Source organism: Lissotriton vulgaris, chromosome 7, assembly GCF_964263255.1.
Source record: "Lissotriton vulgaris chromosome 7, aLisVul1.2, whole genome shotgun sequence".
NCBI lineage: Eukaryota > Metazoa > Chordata > Amphibia > Caudata > Salamandridae > Lissotriton > Lissotriton vulgaris.
The window spans coordinates 1,026,946,138-1,026,965,038 of record NC_141695.1 but is presented as its reverse complement, the minus strand read 5'-3'; the positions used below and the strand labels follow the sequence as shown (position 1 = coordinate 1,026,965,038).

At 46.8% G+C, this 18,901-nt stretch overlaps 1 protein-coding gene across 1 annotated transcript in view; it reads right to left on the bottom strand.

The window, feature by feature from the left end:
• HBEGF (heparin binding EGF like growth factor) overlaps window positions 1-18,901 on the bottom strand; it is an 84,595-nt gene that overhangs the window by 31,103 nt on the left and 34,591 nt on the right. The window contains exon 3 of the mRNA XM_086931457.1: window positions 18,261-18,438. Within this exon, the coding sequence (XP_086787583.1) occupies window positions 18,261-18,438 (178 nt within the window). The remainder of the gene's footprint in view (window positions 1-18,260; window positions 18,439-18,901) is intronic.

The window sequence follows — 18,901 nt, the reverse complement described above, 5'->3', positions numbered from 1 at the left end:
TTTAATTCGACAGCAAACAGGCATAATGCATTTCGGCCGTGTGGCCTTCCTCAGACGCCGCTGCTAACAAAAAGACATTACCGCGTCTCCACCTTTGAAGGTCCTGCAGTCTTCCCATTGGTGGGAACACCCTCTCTCCCCAATCCTGTGCTCGCCCACCGAATGCAGCGCTGTAGGCACTGCAAATCCCAAGATGCAGTATTCTCGGGCTGGTGTTGCGTGGGGAAGCTGAATACAACCCAAAGTGGCTGGTGTCCTGCAGGTCAAGGCGCGGTATGCTCAGTTTATTAGGTCCAAAAGCCTCCCTGGGTCCCTGCAAAACGTTTCAACCGCACAAATGGAAGTCCGTCAGGCTGCAGGCTGATTACAGTGAATCAATCTAGCTTCGTGAAGTCATGCGCTGCCGGATGGCAGCAAGCTCAGCTGGACAAACATTGTGGGTGGGATGGTGCCGTTCCAATACCTCGGAAAACGACAAAAACCTGCAGATGCAGAAGCCAGTAAAGGCACCACCCAACTTGCGAAACGGGGCTTCTTAATGCGTCTCTGGCTGACGCAGAAAATGTCCAAGAACCCCTCCAGCATGCCAAAGGAAGAAGCCACGCAGGGAATCCAGGTAAGTGCTTTAATTCGACAGCAAACAGGCATAATGCATTTCGGCCGTGTGGCCTTCCTCAGACGCCGCTGCTAACAAAAGACATTACCGCGTCTCCACCTTTGAAGGTCCTGCAGTCTTCCCATTGGTGGGAACACCCTCTCTCCCCAATCCTGTGCTCGCCCACCGAATGCAGCGCTGTAGGCCCTGCAAATCCCAAGATGCAGTATTCTCGGGCTGGTGTTGCGTGGGGAAGCTGAATACAACCCAAAGTGGCTGGTGTCCTGCAGGTCAAGGCGCGGTATGCTCAGTTTATTAGGTCCAAAAGCCTCCCTGGGTCCCTGCAAAACGTTTCAACCGCACAAATGGAAGTCCGTCAGGCTGCAGGCTGATTACAGTGAATCAATCTAGCTTCGTGAAGTCATGCGCTGCCGGATGGCAGCAAGCTCAGCTGGACAAACATTGTGGGTGGGATGGTGCCGTTCCAATACCTCGGAAAACGACAAAAACCTGCAGATGCAGAAGCCAGTAAAGGCACCACCCAACTTGCGAAACGGGGCTTCTTAATGCGTCTCTGGCTGACGCAGAAAATGTCCAAGAACCCCTCCAGCATGCCAAAGGAAGAAGCCACGCAGGGAATCCAGGTAAGTGCTTTAATTCGACAGCAAACAGGCATAATGCATTTCGGCTGTGTGGCCTTCCTCAGACGCCGCTGCTAACAAAAGACATTACCGCGTCTCCACCTTTGAAGGTCCTGCAGTCTTCCCATTGGTGGGAACACCCTCTCTCCCCAATCCTGTGCTCGCCCACCGAATGCAGCGCTGTAGGCACTGCAAATCCCAAGATGCAGTATTCTCGGGCTGGTGTTGCGTGGGGAAGCTGAATACAACCCAAAGTGGCTGGTGTCCTGCAGGTCAAGGCGCGGTATGCTCAGTTTATTAGGTCCAAAAGCCTCCCTGGGTCCCTGCAAAACGTTTCAACCGCACAAATGGAAGTCCGTCAGGCTGCAGGCTGATTACAGTGAATCAATCTAGCTTCGTGAAGTCATGCGCTGCCGGATGGCAGCAAGCTCAGCTGGACAAACATTGTGGGTGGGATGGTGCCGTTCCAATACCTCGGAAAACGACAAAAACCTGCAGATGCAGAAGCCAGTAAAGGCACCACCCAACTTGCGAAACGGGGCTTCTTAATGCGTCTCTGGCTGACGCAGAAAATGTCCAAGAACCCCTCCAGCATGCCAAAGGAAGAAGCCACGCAGGGAATCCAGGTAAGTGCTTTAATTCGACAGCAAACAGGCATAATGCATTTCGGCCGTGTGGCCTTCCTCAGACGCCGCTGCTAACAAAAGACATTACCGCGTCTCCACCTTTGAAGGTCCTGCAGTCTTCCCATTGGTGGGAACACCCTCTCTCCCCAATCTTGTGCTCGCCCACCGAATGCAGCGCTGTAGGCACTGCAAATCCCAAGATGCAGTATTCTCGGGCTGGTGTTGCGTGGGGAAGCTGAATACAACCCAAAGTGGCTGGTGTCCTGCAGGTCAAGGCGCGGTATGCTCAGTTTATTAGGTCCAAAAGCCTCCCTGGGTCCCTGCAAAACGTTTCAACCGCACAAATGGAAGTCCGTCAGGCTGCAGGCTGATTACAGTGAATCAATCTAGCTTCGTGAAGTCATGCGCTGCCGGATGGCAGCAAGCTCAGCTGGACAAACATTGTGGGTGGGATGGTGCCGTTCCAATACCTCGGAAAACGACAAAAACCTGCAGATGCAGAAGCCAGTAAATTCCAGGGGCCCTAATATATATTCAATATAAAAAGGTTACAGGGATGTTATAGTTAGGGAATGTAATACAAAAAATCTTAGAAATTCACTGAAGGAGGAGCTTCGCGGGCAACCAAGATGGCCGCGTAAGCTCGGAGCTCCGCGGACCTTCCGATCCTCCTCATATCCTGCCTGATATCCTGTTCCATGAGGGTGGATTCTTATTGCTGATGGTCTACTGAGGCGAGAACTGCTTTCCGTTTTCGAATCGGTGGTTCCTACGCTGAGCTACGTCGAGTGGAACTCCGTGCCAGTACTGTGCCATTGTCTCTCCGGTCTCCGCCACTCCGCACGATTGATCTGCGGAGTGCTTGCCTGTCGTCTCTGCTGGCGGAGTACTAGTGCCTGCAGTGCGTTCCTACGTCGGCCTGGTCTAACTATCCAACCCGGATACCCTACTTGGCTCGCTGGGCTCGGGCTTGGCTGGCACAGCCCTTTGTCCTCATCGGAACCAACATGGCGGGCAGAGGGGACCCCGACAAGACATCGAATAAAGGCGTCCGCGGGAAATCACAGTCGCAGCAGAGCAGAATTGAGCGTTATACCCAGCCGAAGACGCCGCCTGCTACGGGATCCTCTGCCAAGAGCCTTCCACCTACGGGCTTGCCCGACGGCTCCGAGCCTACCCTGAGCGACATTATGGGAGCCATCACCAGTTTTCGGGCTGACATGCAACAGCAACATGAGATCTTGACCCACAAGGTGGACACTATGGCCGTTGACCTGACTCTCATTAGAGCCGACCTGGGCAAAACTAATGATAGAGTGAAAACATTGGACATTAAGACCTCCAGCCTGACAGCCGACGTCTCGGACCTGCAAACCGAGGTCCGGAACCTGCGGATGACTGCGGACCAATTCTCGAGGAGGCTGGAGGACTTTGAGGGACGTGCCAGGCGGCAAAATGTCCGCATTGTCGGTGTCCCGGAGGGATCAGAGGAAGCGGCGACGGACCTCTTTGTTGAAGGATTGATAAAGACCCATTTGGCGCCGTCTGGCCTTAGTAACTTTTTCTCTGTGGAGCGTGCCCACCGGGTGCCGGGCGGCCCGCCGAAGTCGAGCGTGGCGCCTAGGCCCATTGTGGCACGACTTCTCAACTTTCGGGACCGGGACGCGGTCCTGCAGGCATCCAGACGACATGGACCGCTTAAGTACCAGAACGCTGAAATACACTTCTACCCGGACTTTACCAGGGCGGTACAGCGGCAGCGCCAGAGCTATGCCGGGGTGAAGAGGAGATTGCGAGATATGGGATATAAGTATTCCATGATGTTTCCTGCCAAACTCCGGATCGAACATGAGGGCCGTGCCCTGTTCTTTGACTTTGCCGAGAATGTGAGTGAATGGTTGGACACTTTATCGCCGCGTCGAGACGCCCAAGACGACCGTGATGGAGGTGCGGCTGGTGGCCCGGATCTATGAGACTTGGCTCTACAGTAGGGACACCGGCGTTCGGTGAACCCGCTTCATTAGACTGTTGGGTATTGTTTTTTACTTGACCCTGTTAGCTTTCCTGTCGGTACATGGAGGGTGGCGGGAGGTGTTCGCGGAGATTCCTTACTCCTCTGGGTCTCTTTTTGTAGAGTAGTTTCTGGGGCGACAGGCACACTGCTGGTTGGGGGGGCTTTTTTGTCTGATGCAGGGGTGCAGGGTGGGGGGTGCAATTATGCAAGTTTATTTGTTTGTTCGTTCTTTCTCTTCTCTTTCCTTCAGGCAATGGATCGTGTTTACTGCTGTTTACTTGATGTTTGGGTTGGCTGGGGCTGGGTGGGACGGGCTGCGGGACGATGGGGGGTAGGAAATTGAAAGTGATCAGTTGGAATGTTAATGGGTTGGGTGACCGTGTTAAGAGAGGGGTGGTGATTCAACTGCTTAAGAGACATATGCCCGATATTGTGCTTTTACAAGAGACGCATTTGGTAGGCAACTCTTGCAAGGCCCTTAATCGTAAAGGCTACAAGATGGTGGCCCACTCTGGGTTCTCTTCGGGCTCCCGGGGGGCGGGTATCCTGGTGCGTGCGTCCCTTCCCCTTGAGATAGACGTCACTGTGATTGATGAGAGGGGGCGCTACGCTGCAGTGGCGGGGAGATGGGAAGGGCGTTCCCTGGCGCTACTTTCGGTTTATGTTCCCCCAGGCCTGCAATCTAGTACCTTCCAAGACCTTGGTGCCGCCATATTGTCTCTGCCTGCTGGCCTATTGATAATGGGGGGTGATTTCAATTCAGTCTGCTCTGGTTCCCTTGACCGTCAACCGCCGAGAGATCTCCGCAGCTCCCAATTGTGGTTGCCTTCCTTCCTTGATTCTATGGGTCTGGTGGACAGTTGGCGACTGCTACATCCCGTGCTCCGCCAATTTTCCTTCCTTTCGAGTGCCCATGGTAGTCTCTCCCGTATAGACTACGTACTTACCCTTGCCGCGCATGCGTCTGCCGTGTCTGAGGCCCGTTTTCTGGCACGGGGTATTTCCGATCACTCCCCGTTGTGGGTCTCGTTTGATTTTAACATCGTACTGTCTGACCGTCCGGTGACGGTTAACCCGTGGTATTTCCGTAATCCCAAGACTCGTGCACTCCTTGCTAAGGCCATCGACCTCTATTTCTCGGAGAATGTGGGCTCGGCTATCACCTTGTGGGAGGCATTCAAGACTGTGTTGAGGGGTGAGGCTCTTGCTCTCATTGCGGAGGCCAGGCGAGTCAGAGATGCCGACCTCGCGCGTGTTGAAGACGAGGTTTTGCGCCTCGAGTCCCGTTTGGAGCCCGAGCCCGACCCCTCTCTCTTGCATGACCTCTCCCTTAAACAAGCGGAATACCACGATCTCGCCACGAATGCTGCCCTTACCCTGGCCAAGGAACAACAAGGTCGTATTTACGACGTTGGGGACAAGGCCGGAAAGCTGCTGGCTTGGCTGGACAGGCGCGAGATGGCCAGCCGTGTGGTGCCTGAGATTTTGGTTGAAGACGGTGTGGCCGTCACGGACCCGAGTGCCATTGCCGAGTCTTTTGCTCATTATTTCCGGGGTGTCTACACTTCCAACTCAGACCGCTCTGAGGCGGACTCGGCTGCGTTCCTCTCGACGATTGACCTTCCCTGTCTCTCTGAGGAGACCGTGCCGACTTAGATCGAGACATATCCGCTGACGAGGTCGCCTTGGCGATCCGTGCATTAAGGTCGGGTAAAGCGACTGGCCCCAATGGTATCCCGGTCGAGTTATACAAAATCCAACCGGATGTGGTATCCCCGCACCTGCGGACTATGTTTTTGAAGGCACGGGACGATGGCCTCCTCCCCTTAGATCAGAGGTTGGCCACCATCGTGGTTATTCACAAAGAGGGAAAACCGAGAGACGTGTGCCGATCCTATCGCCCCATCTCTCTCCTCAATGTGGAGCCTAAGATCCTGGCCAAATTACTTGCCAATCGGTTGATTGGAGTCATTGGTGATTTGGTGCACCCGGACCAGTCGGGTTTTATTCCACGCCGTAACACTGCCCTTAACCTGCGTCGGCTTCATGGTGTTATGGCCAGAGCTCACACCCTAGACGAACCGGCGGTACTTGCTTCCCTTGACGCCACGATGGCCTTTGACTCCCTTGAGTGGAGTTATCTTTGGGCGGTGCTAGCAAAGCTTGGCTTTGGACCGAGCTTCCTGAGTTGGGTGCAACTTCTTTACGCTTGCCCGCTGGCTAATGTCACAGTTAATGGCCGCGTGTCGGCGTCCTTTGCCCTTCACCGAGGTACCAGGCAGGGTTGCCCCCTGTCACCTCTCCTGTTTGCTCTGGCTTTGGAGCCGCTTGCGGCCATGCTGCGTGTGCACCCGGACTTGCATGGTATAACCTGGGCCCCGGGCTTTGAGGATAGAGTTTCCCTATACGCAGACGACAATCTGCTCTACCTTACTTCCCCCTGCAGGTCGCTCATTGTGGCATGCGACGTGCTCAGACTGTTTGGCCGCCACTCTGGCCTGGTCATCAATTGGGCTAAGTCTTCCCTTTACATTCTAAAGGGGGACACGCCGCGCCTCCCTAGAGGTTGCAATATCCAGATGGCCGGACAGGGCTTTAAGTACCTGGGAATATACATTTCCGGTAGTTCTAAGGCGCGATACGATCACAATCTCCTTCCCCCTCTCCAGCGGCTGCGGAGAGATGTGTATAGTTGGCGCAGGCTCCCGCTCTCTCTCCTGGGCCGGGCAGCATTGTTTAAAATGATGTCCTTGCCCAGATTTCTGTATGCTTTACAGAACACTCAGGACCCGGTTCCGGCTCGCTATTTTCGGGAAATTGAGAGCTTGCAACGCGCCTTGCTCTGGGAGGGTCGACCCCGTGTCGCCATCCAGAAGCTCACATTGCCGTGGTACGACGGAGGCATCGCCCTACCGGATGTACGTCGGTACTACTGGTCCTCTCAGCTCACTGCAATCAACCATGGTTTTTATGGCCCCTTGGATAGCCCAGGTTACGCAATGGACAGATGGCTTTTGCGCGGTGGTAACTACTATCGTGCCCTGTATTCCAGATCCTTCGATCGGCGCCTGTCAGGCCCGACCAGGGCAGCGGTTCACGCTTGGCGGACGATTACTAAAGCGCAGGGTTGGCAGGGCAGACTGACTAGATTTACCCCACTGTACGACTATGATATCTTGGGCAGGCTGTGGCACACCAAGGGCTTTGACAAATGGGACCTCATAGGTATCTCCAGGGTGGACGACATGGTTACTAAGGGCGAAGTCAAGACCTTTCCTCAACTGCAGGCCGAATATCAATTGGGCGGTTCGGAGTTTTTCCGGTACGCCCAGCTGAGGCACGCGTTGATCTCTGCCAGGCCAGCGGAGGGTGAGATCCCCGAAAGCTCCCCCTTGGAGGACAGGATTCTGGATGGCCATATGCCTGACAGTGCTATTTCTCTGTCCTATAAAAAGTTGATTAATGTTCGAACTGATCTCCTCCTGGGCTTGAGAGATCAATGGGTAGCGGACGGCCTGGAACTTGACGACGAGGACTGGCAGAGTGCAGTGTCCTCCCCTAAGGAGGTCGCTATCTCCTCACGTCTCCGACTGGTGCAATTCAAAATCCTCCACCGGGTGTATGTTACCGGCCCTCGGCTTTTGCATATGGGATTTTCGCCCGATGGCCTTTGTCGTCGTGGTTGTGGGGCTCTCGCAACCTTTATACATATTCTGTGGGAATGCCCCGTCATTGCCCCTTACTGGGCGAAAGTGCACCGGATTATGGGAGAGGTGACTGGTGTGGTCTTGGCGGCGGAGGTGCCTCCTTAACGTCTGGGAACCGACTGATTACAACACGGCGCAGACTCGTTGGGCGACATTGGGCAATATGATTGCCAAGCGTGATATTGCTCAAAAGTGGGGTGCTGTTACGGCCCCCCTGGTGGTACAATGGAAAGCCAACATGGATTGGTGCATGTTCAGAGAAAAGACGGTTTATGTTGCCAGGGGGAGGCCTCAGACATGGAATAAAGTGTGGGGGGCATGGAATGCATACAGGGGCGATGTGTGCTTGCCACCGGAACCTATCCCCCTGGACGAACTCCTATCACCGTAGCCTGTGACACCAACTGTTTTATGCTGTTTGTATTTCTCCTGATCTTTCCCCCCCCCCCCCTCCCCATTCTACCATTAATTCTTTTATCGAATCTCTACCTGTCCTCCTCTGCCTTTGGCCGACTCCTATACGTCTCTGTTGTTCCATTGCCAATCTTCCGCGCCTTTTGGCGTTTCCTTTCTTGGTTTAGTTATCTTTATTATTAAAAACAAAAAACAACCTGCAATGTTCTGATGTGAATCGCCTTGCACTATTTTCCTCCTGAGTCTATGCTGCCTTGCCTCCGGGATGTTAGGCTGAATAGCTGTGTGCTCTTTTATAATAAAGGTTTTAAAAATTAAAAAAAAAAAAAAAAAAGAAATTCACTGAAAAAAACAAAAGTTGCAGGGACGGTAAAGTTAGGCTCAGGTTTCACTTATACAAAACAAGTGAAATTCAGCAGTTCTATTAGCTGAGCTAACTATAACTTGCGCCCCGCAATGCGCTGCTTTTGACCTCATCACTTACATCACTTATGACATGGTCAGTGACATCACTGATGACATCTCAAATGACATCACTGAAGTGAAACAGACAGGAAAACAGAAAAAGAGATTGCTTCCATCCGCACAGAGCAGCATTATTAGCTGGATGAGGGGAGCCGCTGGGACCAGGGGAGGGTGGCCAAGTGCCTCCCACCTAAACCATTTGCCATTGCTCAGGAATGAGGTCCACAGGGACAAGAGCAACCCGAGAGGAAAGCCACATACCCCCTCCCCCTAGAAAATGCGCTGGGCACAGCAGGATGGAACCCCAGGGGTCAAATTCAGCTAGGAGAGGGGGAGAATGCGTGCCCTTTTCCTCATTCATTTTAATAGTGGCCCTGGGGATGGTCCCAGGCCTAATAATTTTCAGGGGGGTGCCACATGGCCCTGCTCTCTTAATAAAAAAAAAGGCCCTGGGGGATGAGGTCCCCAGGGCCTAATAAGGCTCGGGTAGGGGGCACATGGTTCACCCTCCCAAACGCCGTGCATAGCTTGGGTTGACTGCATGCAGAGGTTGCAGCAGGGGCTCAACCAACCTCCGCCATGCACTGCCAGAGGCCATTTGCAGCTGTTTGAATTAACGTATGGTAATTAAATATTACTTTACATTTAAAAAAAACTAGAAATTCGCTGAAAAAAATAAAAGGTCAAACTAATGTTATAGGTAGGAGATGCTCATTAAAAATTTAAAGGATTAAGCTCTAAAAACACAGAAATTTACCACTTATAGTTATCTTAAGTAAGACTAGCTTATGCCCTCCGGGAACTATAACTTGCGCCCTCGCCATGAACTGCTAATTACCCTCTGTATTACACCTCATGACATCTTCTTTGGCATCATTGAGAACATCATTGTGCATGACGGGGGCACAACTTATAGCTACCGTAGGGCAGGAGTTAAAGTTAGTTGAGGTAACTATAACTGCCGAATTTGAGTGCTTTTAGAGCTTAATACGTTACGTTGTTACTGAACAGTTCACCTATCTATGACATTTTATTAACCTTTGTTTTTTTTAGTGAATATACACATATGGGATGCAAAAAGTAGCCAGCACTCCAGGATGTCATTTGTGCAAGATTTTAATCAAATTGTTTTGTGCGCCAACTTTTTGCATCACTTGTGAATACAGTTGTACTAGCAATAAAGGTCAGTGCGTCATGGTATCATGGCACTGCTCTGGATTTTTTTTATGTTTACAACTATATATATATATATATATATATATATATATATATATATATATACACATACGTGTGTGTGTATACATATATACATACACAAACACACTTAAGTTACTTTAAAAAGGTAGGAGTTTTTAGGTTTTAGGAATGGGTACGAGAAGGTAAGGGTTTGTAGGGTACAGGTATGGGTAGGAGTAAGAGATTGTTATGGCCCAGTGAAGGGTAGGTAGTTAGTTTTTTTTGGCCCAGTGAAGGGTAGATAGTAAGTTTTTTTTAAGGAGCCATGGATGAGTAGGTGTAAGGAGTTTGATGGAAAGAGACATTTTAGTGTGTGTGTGTGTGTGTGTGTGTATATATATGTATATATATCAGACCCTCCAGGATTTCACGGTTTGCCGCAAAATCGGCACTTTTGTAAAAATGCAGCGATTTTTACAAAAGTGCCCGCGAAATCGGGACTTTTGTAGAAATCGCGGCATATTTTTACAAAAGCTAATCCATGACGCTATATCCTGGGTGGTCTGAATAGTGAAGCAATATAAATGTCCAATGTCTCCATTTTCTAAAGTTGGTAGCTATGTATGTTGCGCTTGCAAGATTCACCTCCTCTGTGTGTTCGGTATGAAGGGTAACATAGATGTCAGCACAAAGGACTTTCCTCTCGTTTTACTACGGAGAAGGATTTGACACGGTTTTGTTCCAAAACCAATCAAAAACTAATGATTTGATTAAGTGTTCCCTGCAAGCCTTCTCTGTATTAGGCAGTTGTAAGGTATATGTGTAAATTCAGTTTTTCTTACAGAACTATAATTTTAATTATGTTTATATAGCGCTTACCACCCTTAACAAGGCGTTGAAGCGCTCTATGACAGGCATGCCACTAAATATGCTAATAAATATCCCGAAAGCATGGTGTTACGCTATATAATTTGTCTCAATCTCAGACTATTGGGGGGAGGGGGGGGGGATTATAAATCGGGCGCTTCAGCCTTCGTTGATGGACTATGATGAAAGCGATTCTTAATATCAAAGATTTAGAAGGGGGAATGCCTGGAAACACCGTAGAGGTTGCCGTAGGCACTTGTTAAAGTACAAAGTGCATAGCATATGAAAACTTCCTGTTGTTAGAAGAATAAAGGGTCCAGGGGCACTTTAGGCCTAAGACTTGTGGTGCTAAGTCTCACGTGCTTGTAACACAAAACCTCGTAGCTTCAGAGGAGGATGAATAGCTGCTCACTAAGTTGTTTTTTAAACCAGTGCAGTGTTTGCCGTTACATTGAAAGTTCATTAAAACAGAGCAAAGTTGGTTGAGGGCACTCCAATGGCTGAGGGCACTACAATCATAGATACCCCGGACAGGAGGCTGGCAGGTTCGAGGACTGATGTCTCCAGATGATTTGCATGGTTCAGGCCATATTTGCACTTCTGTCCGTGCTACTATAGTCCCTGCGCCCGTGAGGAGTAGCTCAGGAATGAGTGGCTAATAGTAACTTTTGCTACTTAGGCCTGAAAGAAAGGCTAGCTTCTGGTGCACCAGATTTTTTTTTACATTTTTGTGCATCTTTTCACAAGTACATTTAAATCAGAGATATGCATGTGAATGATCAATATTATTAAACATTCATCTATGATTTGCGTCCTACTCACAGCAACATTTTGCCTGATCTGGAGATTTAATTGTACAGTACTCAGAATTTGGCACCTTGGAAGTTACAAATAATTTATTAGTTAGAAGCATTTTGTTTTTCAAGTAATTGCTCGATATGTGGGTGTGTTTTTAAAAAGAAAAATAATCTCTAAAACTAGCTTGGGACAGCAATAAAGTGATAGCTGGAAACGCTCAGGGCATATTCACAAGGAGTTAACTCCGATTTATCTCCACCTTAACACAGCAAAGGTGGAGATAGATTTAACACTCCATTCACAAGCTAGCGCAAACCTAAGACAACACCAGTATTCCCGCGATAACTGCACCCAAATTTACGTCTGTAACGCGGTTTTGCTTCCCTGGGCTGCTGACGGGCAGTCTTTTGCTTTTCGAGGGAAACAAAGTGTCTACATTGTAAATAAAACAAATATACATAGCTTCATGTTGTTAAATAACTAAAAAAAACGAAGATATCTGTGTTTGTTGTAGGAAAAATGGCCAAATAAAATGACGCAAAATTGCAGCTAAATTTCCATATTTGTGCCGCTAAAGTTCCATTTTTGTGCCGCTAAATTTGCTAATCCGTGCAGTTATATCCTGGGGGGTCTGATTATATATATATATATATATATATATATATATATATATATATATATATATATATATATATATGTAAAGGAATCCCAGCCTGTCAGTGAATGACAGGCAGCAGCAGGGTGCAGACCTCGTAGTGCCACAGCAGACAGTCAAAAGAAAGGCTCATCAAGAAATCCAACTCGAGTGAGTAGCAGGTTTCAAAACATTTATTTAGAGGTAACGCGTTTCACTCCACTGGGGAGCTTGATCACACAAATGCACTCAAAGAAAGTGAGGATATATATACAACAAGTGGGAGGGGCTTGATTGGGGAAAAGAAACGCCCACAAAAAAATAAAAAAACAGAAAGATAAATAAAGCAACAGTGTCTACATTAATCCTGCATGTAAAGTTCACATGAGAAAACAGCATGTACCACATGACATTTGCATGTTAAAGGTAAAGCAGTGCAATGTGATAAAAAGTAGGGTTTAAGTAGTGAATGTCAGTTAAAATAGAGGCAGCGCTAATCTAAGAGAATTGGTTGCGGATGAGTAACATGTAAAGTAACATAGGAGTCACGACATAGTGCCATAAACAGAGTTACATGTGAACAAAAAAATAGCAAACCTCAGTGTCAAAGACGCGCTGAAAGCAATTACGGCATAGTGCCCGAAAATACTGCACATATTAGTCATTTAGAACACAAAAGGAAATCATCACAAAGCAGTAGATGGTCATACGGACAAGATAAACGTGGCGTAAAATAACATGCTGCAAGAGACATGTGAGCCAAGTTAAGGGCAAAGGAGGAGACTACAGAGTGCTAAAAAAATAATAAGTGAAAAAAGTAAAAAGAGATATACGAGCCCAACCACAGATGTGAAAAATGAGAAGTGAGAGGAGAGGGAAGACAACGAAACAGATAAACAGTAAAAACAGAGGCGACATAAGTGAGATGAAAAGCATGGCAACAAATCCTAGTCAAAATAGTAACAAGAGTCATGATTATAAGGTTGCGCCATGCTGTACATGGGCTAATAGGCCAACAGACAAATAGTGACGCCTAAACTGAGCGAGAGAAAGGAAAAAGCTAAAGCGTGAAATTAAATACAGAGACCAGACCACAAAACTGTAGAGAAGAAAGAAGCATTACAGGAAGCTTTTCAAATCTTCAGTCAAGTTGAGACCATTAGGGGCTTTGGTATCGAGGGACAAAATTAATTGGGTTTCGCGCTGCCTGAGCATTTTTTCACGGTCACCTCCCCGGCTTGGTGGGGGCACTGAACAGAGAACCGTGTATTGGAGGTCTTTAAGTTTCTTATTATGGACCACCCCAAAGTGTCGAGCAACTGGATAGTTGCTGTCACTGTTGACAATGGCCCTTATGTGCTGCAGTATTCTTTGATGCACTGGCAACTTGGTACTGCCAATGTATTCTAAGTTGCATGTGCACTTCAGTTTATAGACCACGAACTCTGATCTGCAGGTGAGGTGTTCCTTGATGGGAATAGGAGTGTCACTGAAAGCAGTAACATAGTGAGTGGCATTAGTTGCAAAGTTGCAGGCACGGCAGGAGGTGCATTTAAAAAAGCCCATTTTGGTGGTTTTGTTGGGTTTGGGTGGATTTTCGGGTGCAATTCTATCGAGTGCATCACGCATGGATGGTGCACGTCGGAAAGTAATGGTAGGAGTTTCACTCAATAATGGACCTAAGACTGGGTCAGTCAGAATAATAGGCCATTCAGTGCCTATGATGCGTCTGATTTTACGCTCTTGCGAGCTGAAAGTGGTTATGAGCCTGACAGTACGTTGGGAGTCATCCTGGTTATCACTAGTGCCAGTGGTACAGTGCTCTCTGGGCTTAAGTAGTGAGGCTCTATCTAATGACGAAGCTTTGGCCAAAGCTTGATCCAGTATGGCTCTTGAGTAACCTCTTTGCAGGAAACGTTGTTTAGATTCCTCAAGGCAGATAGCAGAAGAATCAGGGTCACTGCAGACTCTGCGAATGCGAATAAATTCGCCAAACGGGATACTGCGGATGGTATGGGCAGGATGGGAGCTATGTGCGTGCAGGATGGAATTTCCCGCCGTACTTTTACGATGTAATTTGGACTTGAGGGTGTTGTCCTTGATGAACAGTTGTACATCCAAAAATTCGGCTTCAGTGCTGCTAAGGGTAGCAGTGAATTTCAGGTTCAGGGTGTTGTTATTGCAGTCTGATACAAATGAAAGGGCTTGATCTTGACTGCCCTTCCAGATGATGCAAATGTCGTCTATGTAACGCCAGTAGTGCGCGATACAAGGCGACCAGTGCGCATGTGTGGCTCTGAGCTCGTGCTCCTCCCACCAACCAACATGGAGACATGAATAGCTGGGGGAGAAACACGAGCCCATAGCCACACCGCGCAATTGCTGGTAGATGTTGTTCTTGAAGCGGAAATAGTTGGAGGTCAGGCACAGTTTAATCATAGCAATCAACATAGAATTGTGTTCTCTGAAACAAATGGCACGTGAATTGAGAAAATATTGACATGCATTTACACCATGCTGATGGTTGATAGAGGTGTAAAGCGATTCGATATCAAGAATCAAAAACAAATAGTCATTGCACCAAACAATATTACCAATCTTGGTCAGAAAGTCGGTGGTATCTTTTAGAAAGGAAGGAAGACTCGCCACATGGGGCTGGAGAAAGAAATCAACGTATTTGGAAATATTTTCCGTCATACTCCCAATCGCTGATATTATGGGTCGACCTGGTGTAGGGGTAACAAGTTTGTGCACTTTGGGTAGAAAGTACAAGTGCGGTGTTACAGGATGATCCTTGGATAGGAAGTTGCATTCCTCTTTGGTAAGGAGACTCAGTCTTTTCCATGAAGTCAGCTGTTTGCGTATCAGGTTTTGATTCTGGACCATCGCAAACTGTGATGAGAGGGTGTAGCAAGTAGTGTCTGACAAGTGTCTTTCTGCTTCCAAGATGTAGTCTGTGGTTTTCCAGAGAACCGTGTTGCCACCCTTATCAGCATTTTTTATGACGACATTGTTGTCAGATTGTAGCTTATTAATGAGTAGATTGTATTGTCGGTCATTGTACTTAAGTTGTTTCCGTTGCATCATGATAGACCTGTTAAGAGCCTTTAGTTCAATAATAACACGGTCGCTGAAGATGTCAACAGCATCACGAGGCATGAGGGGAAAGAAGGTGGACTTGGGTCTAAAGGGCGTAGTTGCAGATCTGTTGACATTGAACACTTGACTGACAGTGGGCGTAGTTTGAGACGTACCTTCAAATGCTAGGTCATACAGGTCTTGTAAACCAGCATTGTCGTTAACTTGGAGGTTGGATTCCATATTGGAAGGAGTTGCTACTGCCCCACTTTGCTTGCGTTTGGCTTCCAATTTAAAATATTTGATGAGTTTGATTTTTCTAACAAACTTGTATAGGTCGATCCGGGTTTGATTATAGGAAAATTTGTTGGGCGGGCAATACGAGAGACCAAGAGACAAAAGCTGTTCTTCTGCCTTAGTGAGGATAGTGTCTGATAGGTTGATGACTGTATTGTCCACAGTGCCAATTATTTGCGCCAGTTCCTGTTTGTTTTTGCCTGTGAGGTATTTCTTTTTGTGGTGCTTCCGCCTTGAGCGCCTGCGCTGGCTGGCTGATTGCCGGCTTGGTTTGGAGGATTCCGGGAGCGCAGGGAGTAGCGCCGGTCCTCGTTTACAAAACCCAATTCCTCTACTACAGTGTAATTAATGTCTGGGTCTAAAGCTGCAGATGTGGAGGTACCTTCGTCTTCACTGTTTGAAGTTAAGGAGTTGATTGATATGGTGTCACTGTTATCGATTGGAATACCAGAGCTTTGGTTGGTTGTAGTTGCTTTGCTGCTCGATGTTTTGCTACTTTTAGATAGTGCTTTGCGCTTTAAATTGTCATATTTTCTTGAGAAGGTAAAAATCCTTCCAGTAGCGTAGTCGTTCTTGTCTCTCGCAAATTTGGTTACCTTGCGCTCTATTATGCTGTCTTCCAATTTTTTTGTGCGGATATCGATCTCCGCTTTGCTTTTGGCTATGAATTCTGTTTCTCCAGTAGCCTCCAACAGTGCCAGTGTTTTGTCTATTTCTACTAGTAGTTTGTCTCGGTCTGATTCAGCATATTTAATTAGAATATTCACCATATTCATAGAACTTTGCAGGCTGTTGTCTGCCCATTCCTGTAGCATCTGAGGGTCAGGGTTTTCATAAGTAGGAACTGTAAGGATTCTTAGGCCTCTGGGAACTCTGTTAGCATCCCGATATTTTTCCAGAGATTTCTTCTCCCACCACTTGGCGAGTTCACTTCTTAATAGCTTTTCCAGACTCTTCAGCAGAGTCTTAGCATCACTGTTGGCTGTAATTGGTGTTGCCTCATTGGTTTTGGGAATGCTAGTTGAGAGGCTTTCAAATCGTGCCTCAGCAGTGGCTTCCCTCGTTTTGAGTGCGTCACTCGATAACATAATAATTGGGTTAAATGCACAGTCACGTTTTGTTTGAGGAGCTGAAAATACAACTCGATCCTGCTTAAGGAAGTAGAGCAAAACTGTCTTTAGCGTAAGTGACAGATCCCACGCCCCGCATGTAATGGACAAGAGGTAACTGACATGATATATTACCTATTGGCGATAGACAGTATGTAGTTATAGTTAAGACAAACTTGTTCCATAGACAAAGTGTTTTTGTTTGCTGATCACTTTGGTGCCGTTTAATGAATCTTCACGAAATGTTCAAAACTAGTGTCCCGGTACTTAAGCTGCTGTTTAGAAAGTTTCTAGGTGACTGGTCAAGTGGGGGGAAACGAGAAAATTGTGGGTCCCAAAATGCTTTTTCCCCATGCAATGCCTATTTGAACTTACCATTTTTTAACACGACTTCAGCCCAAACCACTGAACAGAATTATACCAATTTTTCAGAAAGCTAGATTTTTGGCTACAAAGGGCCATTTTTAATTTTTTTGTAAATCTGTTCGGTAGTTATTAAAGAAAGTAAAATATAGATATCTATGGATGCGGATCCTTTGTAGATCCGCAGGTACCTACGGATCCAGCCAAAAAGCCCCTACTAGCTAGCCACAACCTGAAAGGAAAGTTGCAGCCGCCATTTTCTTTCTTGGCTGGGTCCCTGGGGAGAAAAGATAAATAAAAAGACAAGTAATGGGGTCAGGACAGAGGTATTGTGACCCGATAGGACACATGGAAGGGTTTCAGAGGGACCCCTCATGGGCAAAAAAATCCACCCCGGCGCACTGAGCGAGCCCCTAGTGTCAATGCGAAATGGATCCGCGAATCTGAAGCCCTATGGGGAAACACAAAAAACACTCACCCTCTCACACACCATGCCCTGCCTACTCCCCCAGCCGCGCCCGGCCAAATAAGGTGATTGTATTACATTTACATTTACAATGTACAATAATTATAAATTACTTTACGGAAAAAAAGAAAAAAAATGACAGAAAAAAGCAAAGGTTACAGGGACGTTATAGTCAGGCTGACGTTTTACCATCAAAACCGTAGAAATTCAGAAGTTATAGTTATACTTACCTGAAGAAACTATAACTCGTACTGTTAAGTAACTTTAGGCCACGAGTTATAGTTTCTTAACATAAGTATAGCTATAAGTAAAACTATAACTGCTGAATTTCAGTGGGTTATTACGGGTAAAACTTCAATCTCACTATAACGTTCCTGTAATGTTTGGTTTTGTTAGTAAATTTCTATGTTTTTTTTAACACACACAAGCACAGAAGCACGCATGCACACACACACACAAATATATAGCGTTCATCCCATTTTAAAAATATTATATATATATATATATAGATATAAGGGTTCTCCCAACAAAGCAACTGTAAAAAAATATGTATATACATTATATATAAATACTAGCACAAGCAGAACAATGTAATACAATATGTTGTAAAGACCAATGCGATGTATTATATGTGTTATAAAGTAACACATGGGAAAGGCATGCGAGGTAATGACTGGCATTCAATTAGATGTTGTAGTTAGCATCCCAGTCTACCTCTACCACGCATTCTAAATATTTTAGCTGAAGAGTTGTTTCGTTAAGCAAACGGTTGTTCAGTGTTTTGTTCCATTGCCTTTTTGATGTATCTTAAAGTAGCGAGCACTAGACCACATCTAATCCACTCCAATTTGACTATAATTGTTGATAAATTAAATTGTTAATAAATATACTACAAAGTGCATCACATCTGAAACATCAAACTAACATAAAAGCCAAAATAACTGATACGAGTGTGGTAGAACTCTTAAAAATCATGCATTTGTCAAAAACATGTCTATACATTAACTTACATGCATGAAGGAACATTAAGCTGCTTTATGTATCTGCATTCTCCATGTATACAAAAGTCTTTGAACTTTTTCAAACAAGGGTTTCTTTTTCTCCCTTTTCCTTTCCCTTTCTTATTTCTTCTTTTCTTTTCTTCTTTATTTTGAATAACAATACTCTCAGGTTTTGGCGAGAGAGCCACTGTAAAAACAAAACAAAAAAACAGAAATGATAAAGACGAATTGGAAATTAGTCTAGTAAATGTCCTTACTGCCTGGAACAGGGTCACCATCTTGTCTGCCTCTTATTGTGCCCTCTTCCAGTGTGGTTCCAGGAGATAGCTCTCCTAATGTTTCACTTCAAGCCAAAGAATTTCAACTGCTTACCTTTGCCCCTTAAGTCTCGGGCAGCCATGATCAGGCAATAGCAGAAGCTATGTGCCTGCCACCAACATGCCTACATCCAGTGCTTTTAGGTCTGACATAGGGAACATTGAAACCACGTTGGCTACTGAGAATAGAGCAACAGCACAGAGGGAAAGGAATGGGATTGGATCTTTCTTCCCCACATCAGGTCAAGGCCTAGTTGGGTGTTGGATTTTGCAAACCTTGATGGGACACCTGTGATGTTTCCTCAGTCTCCAGGGACAGCGTCCCAATCTGCC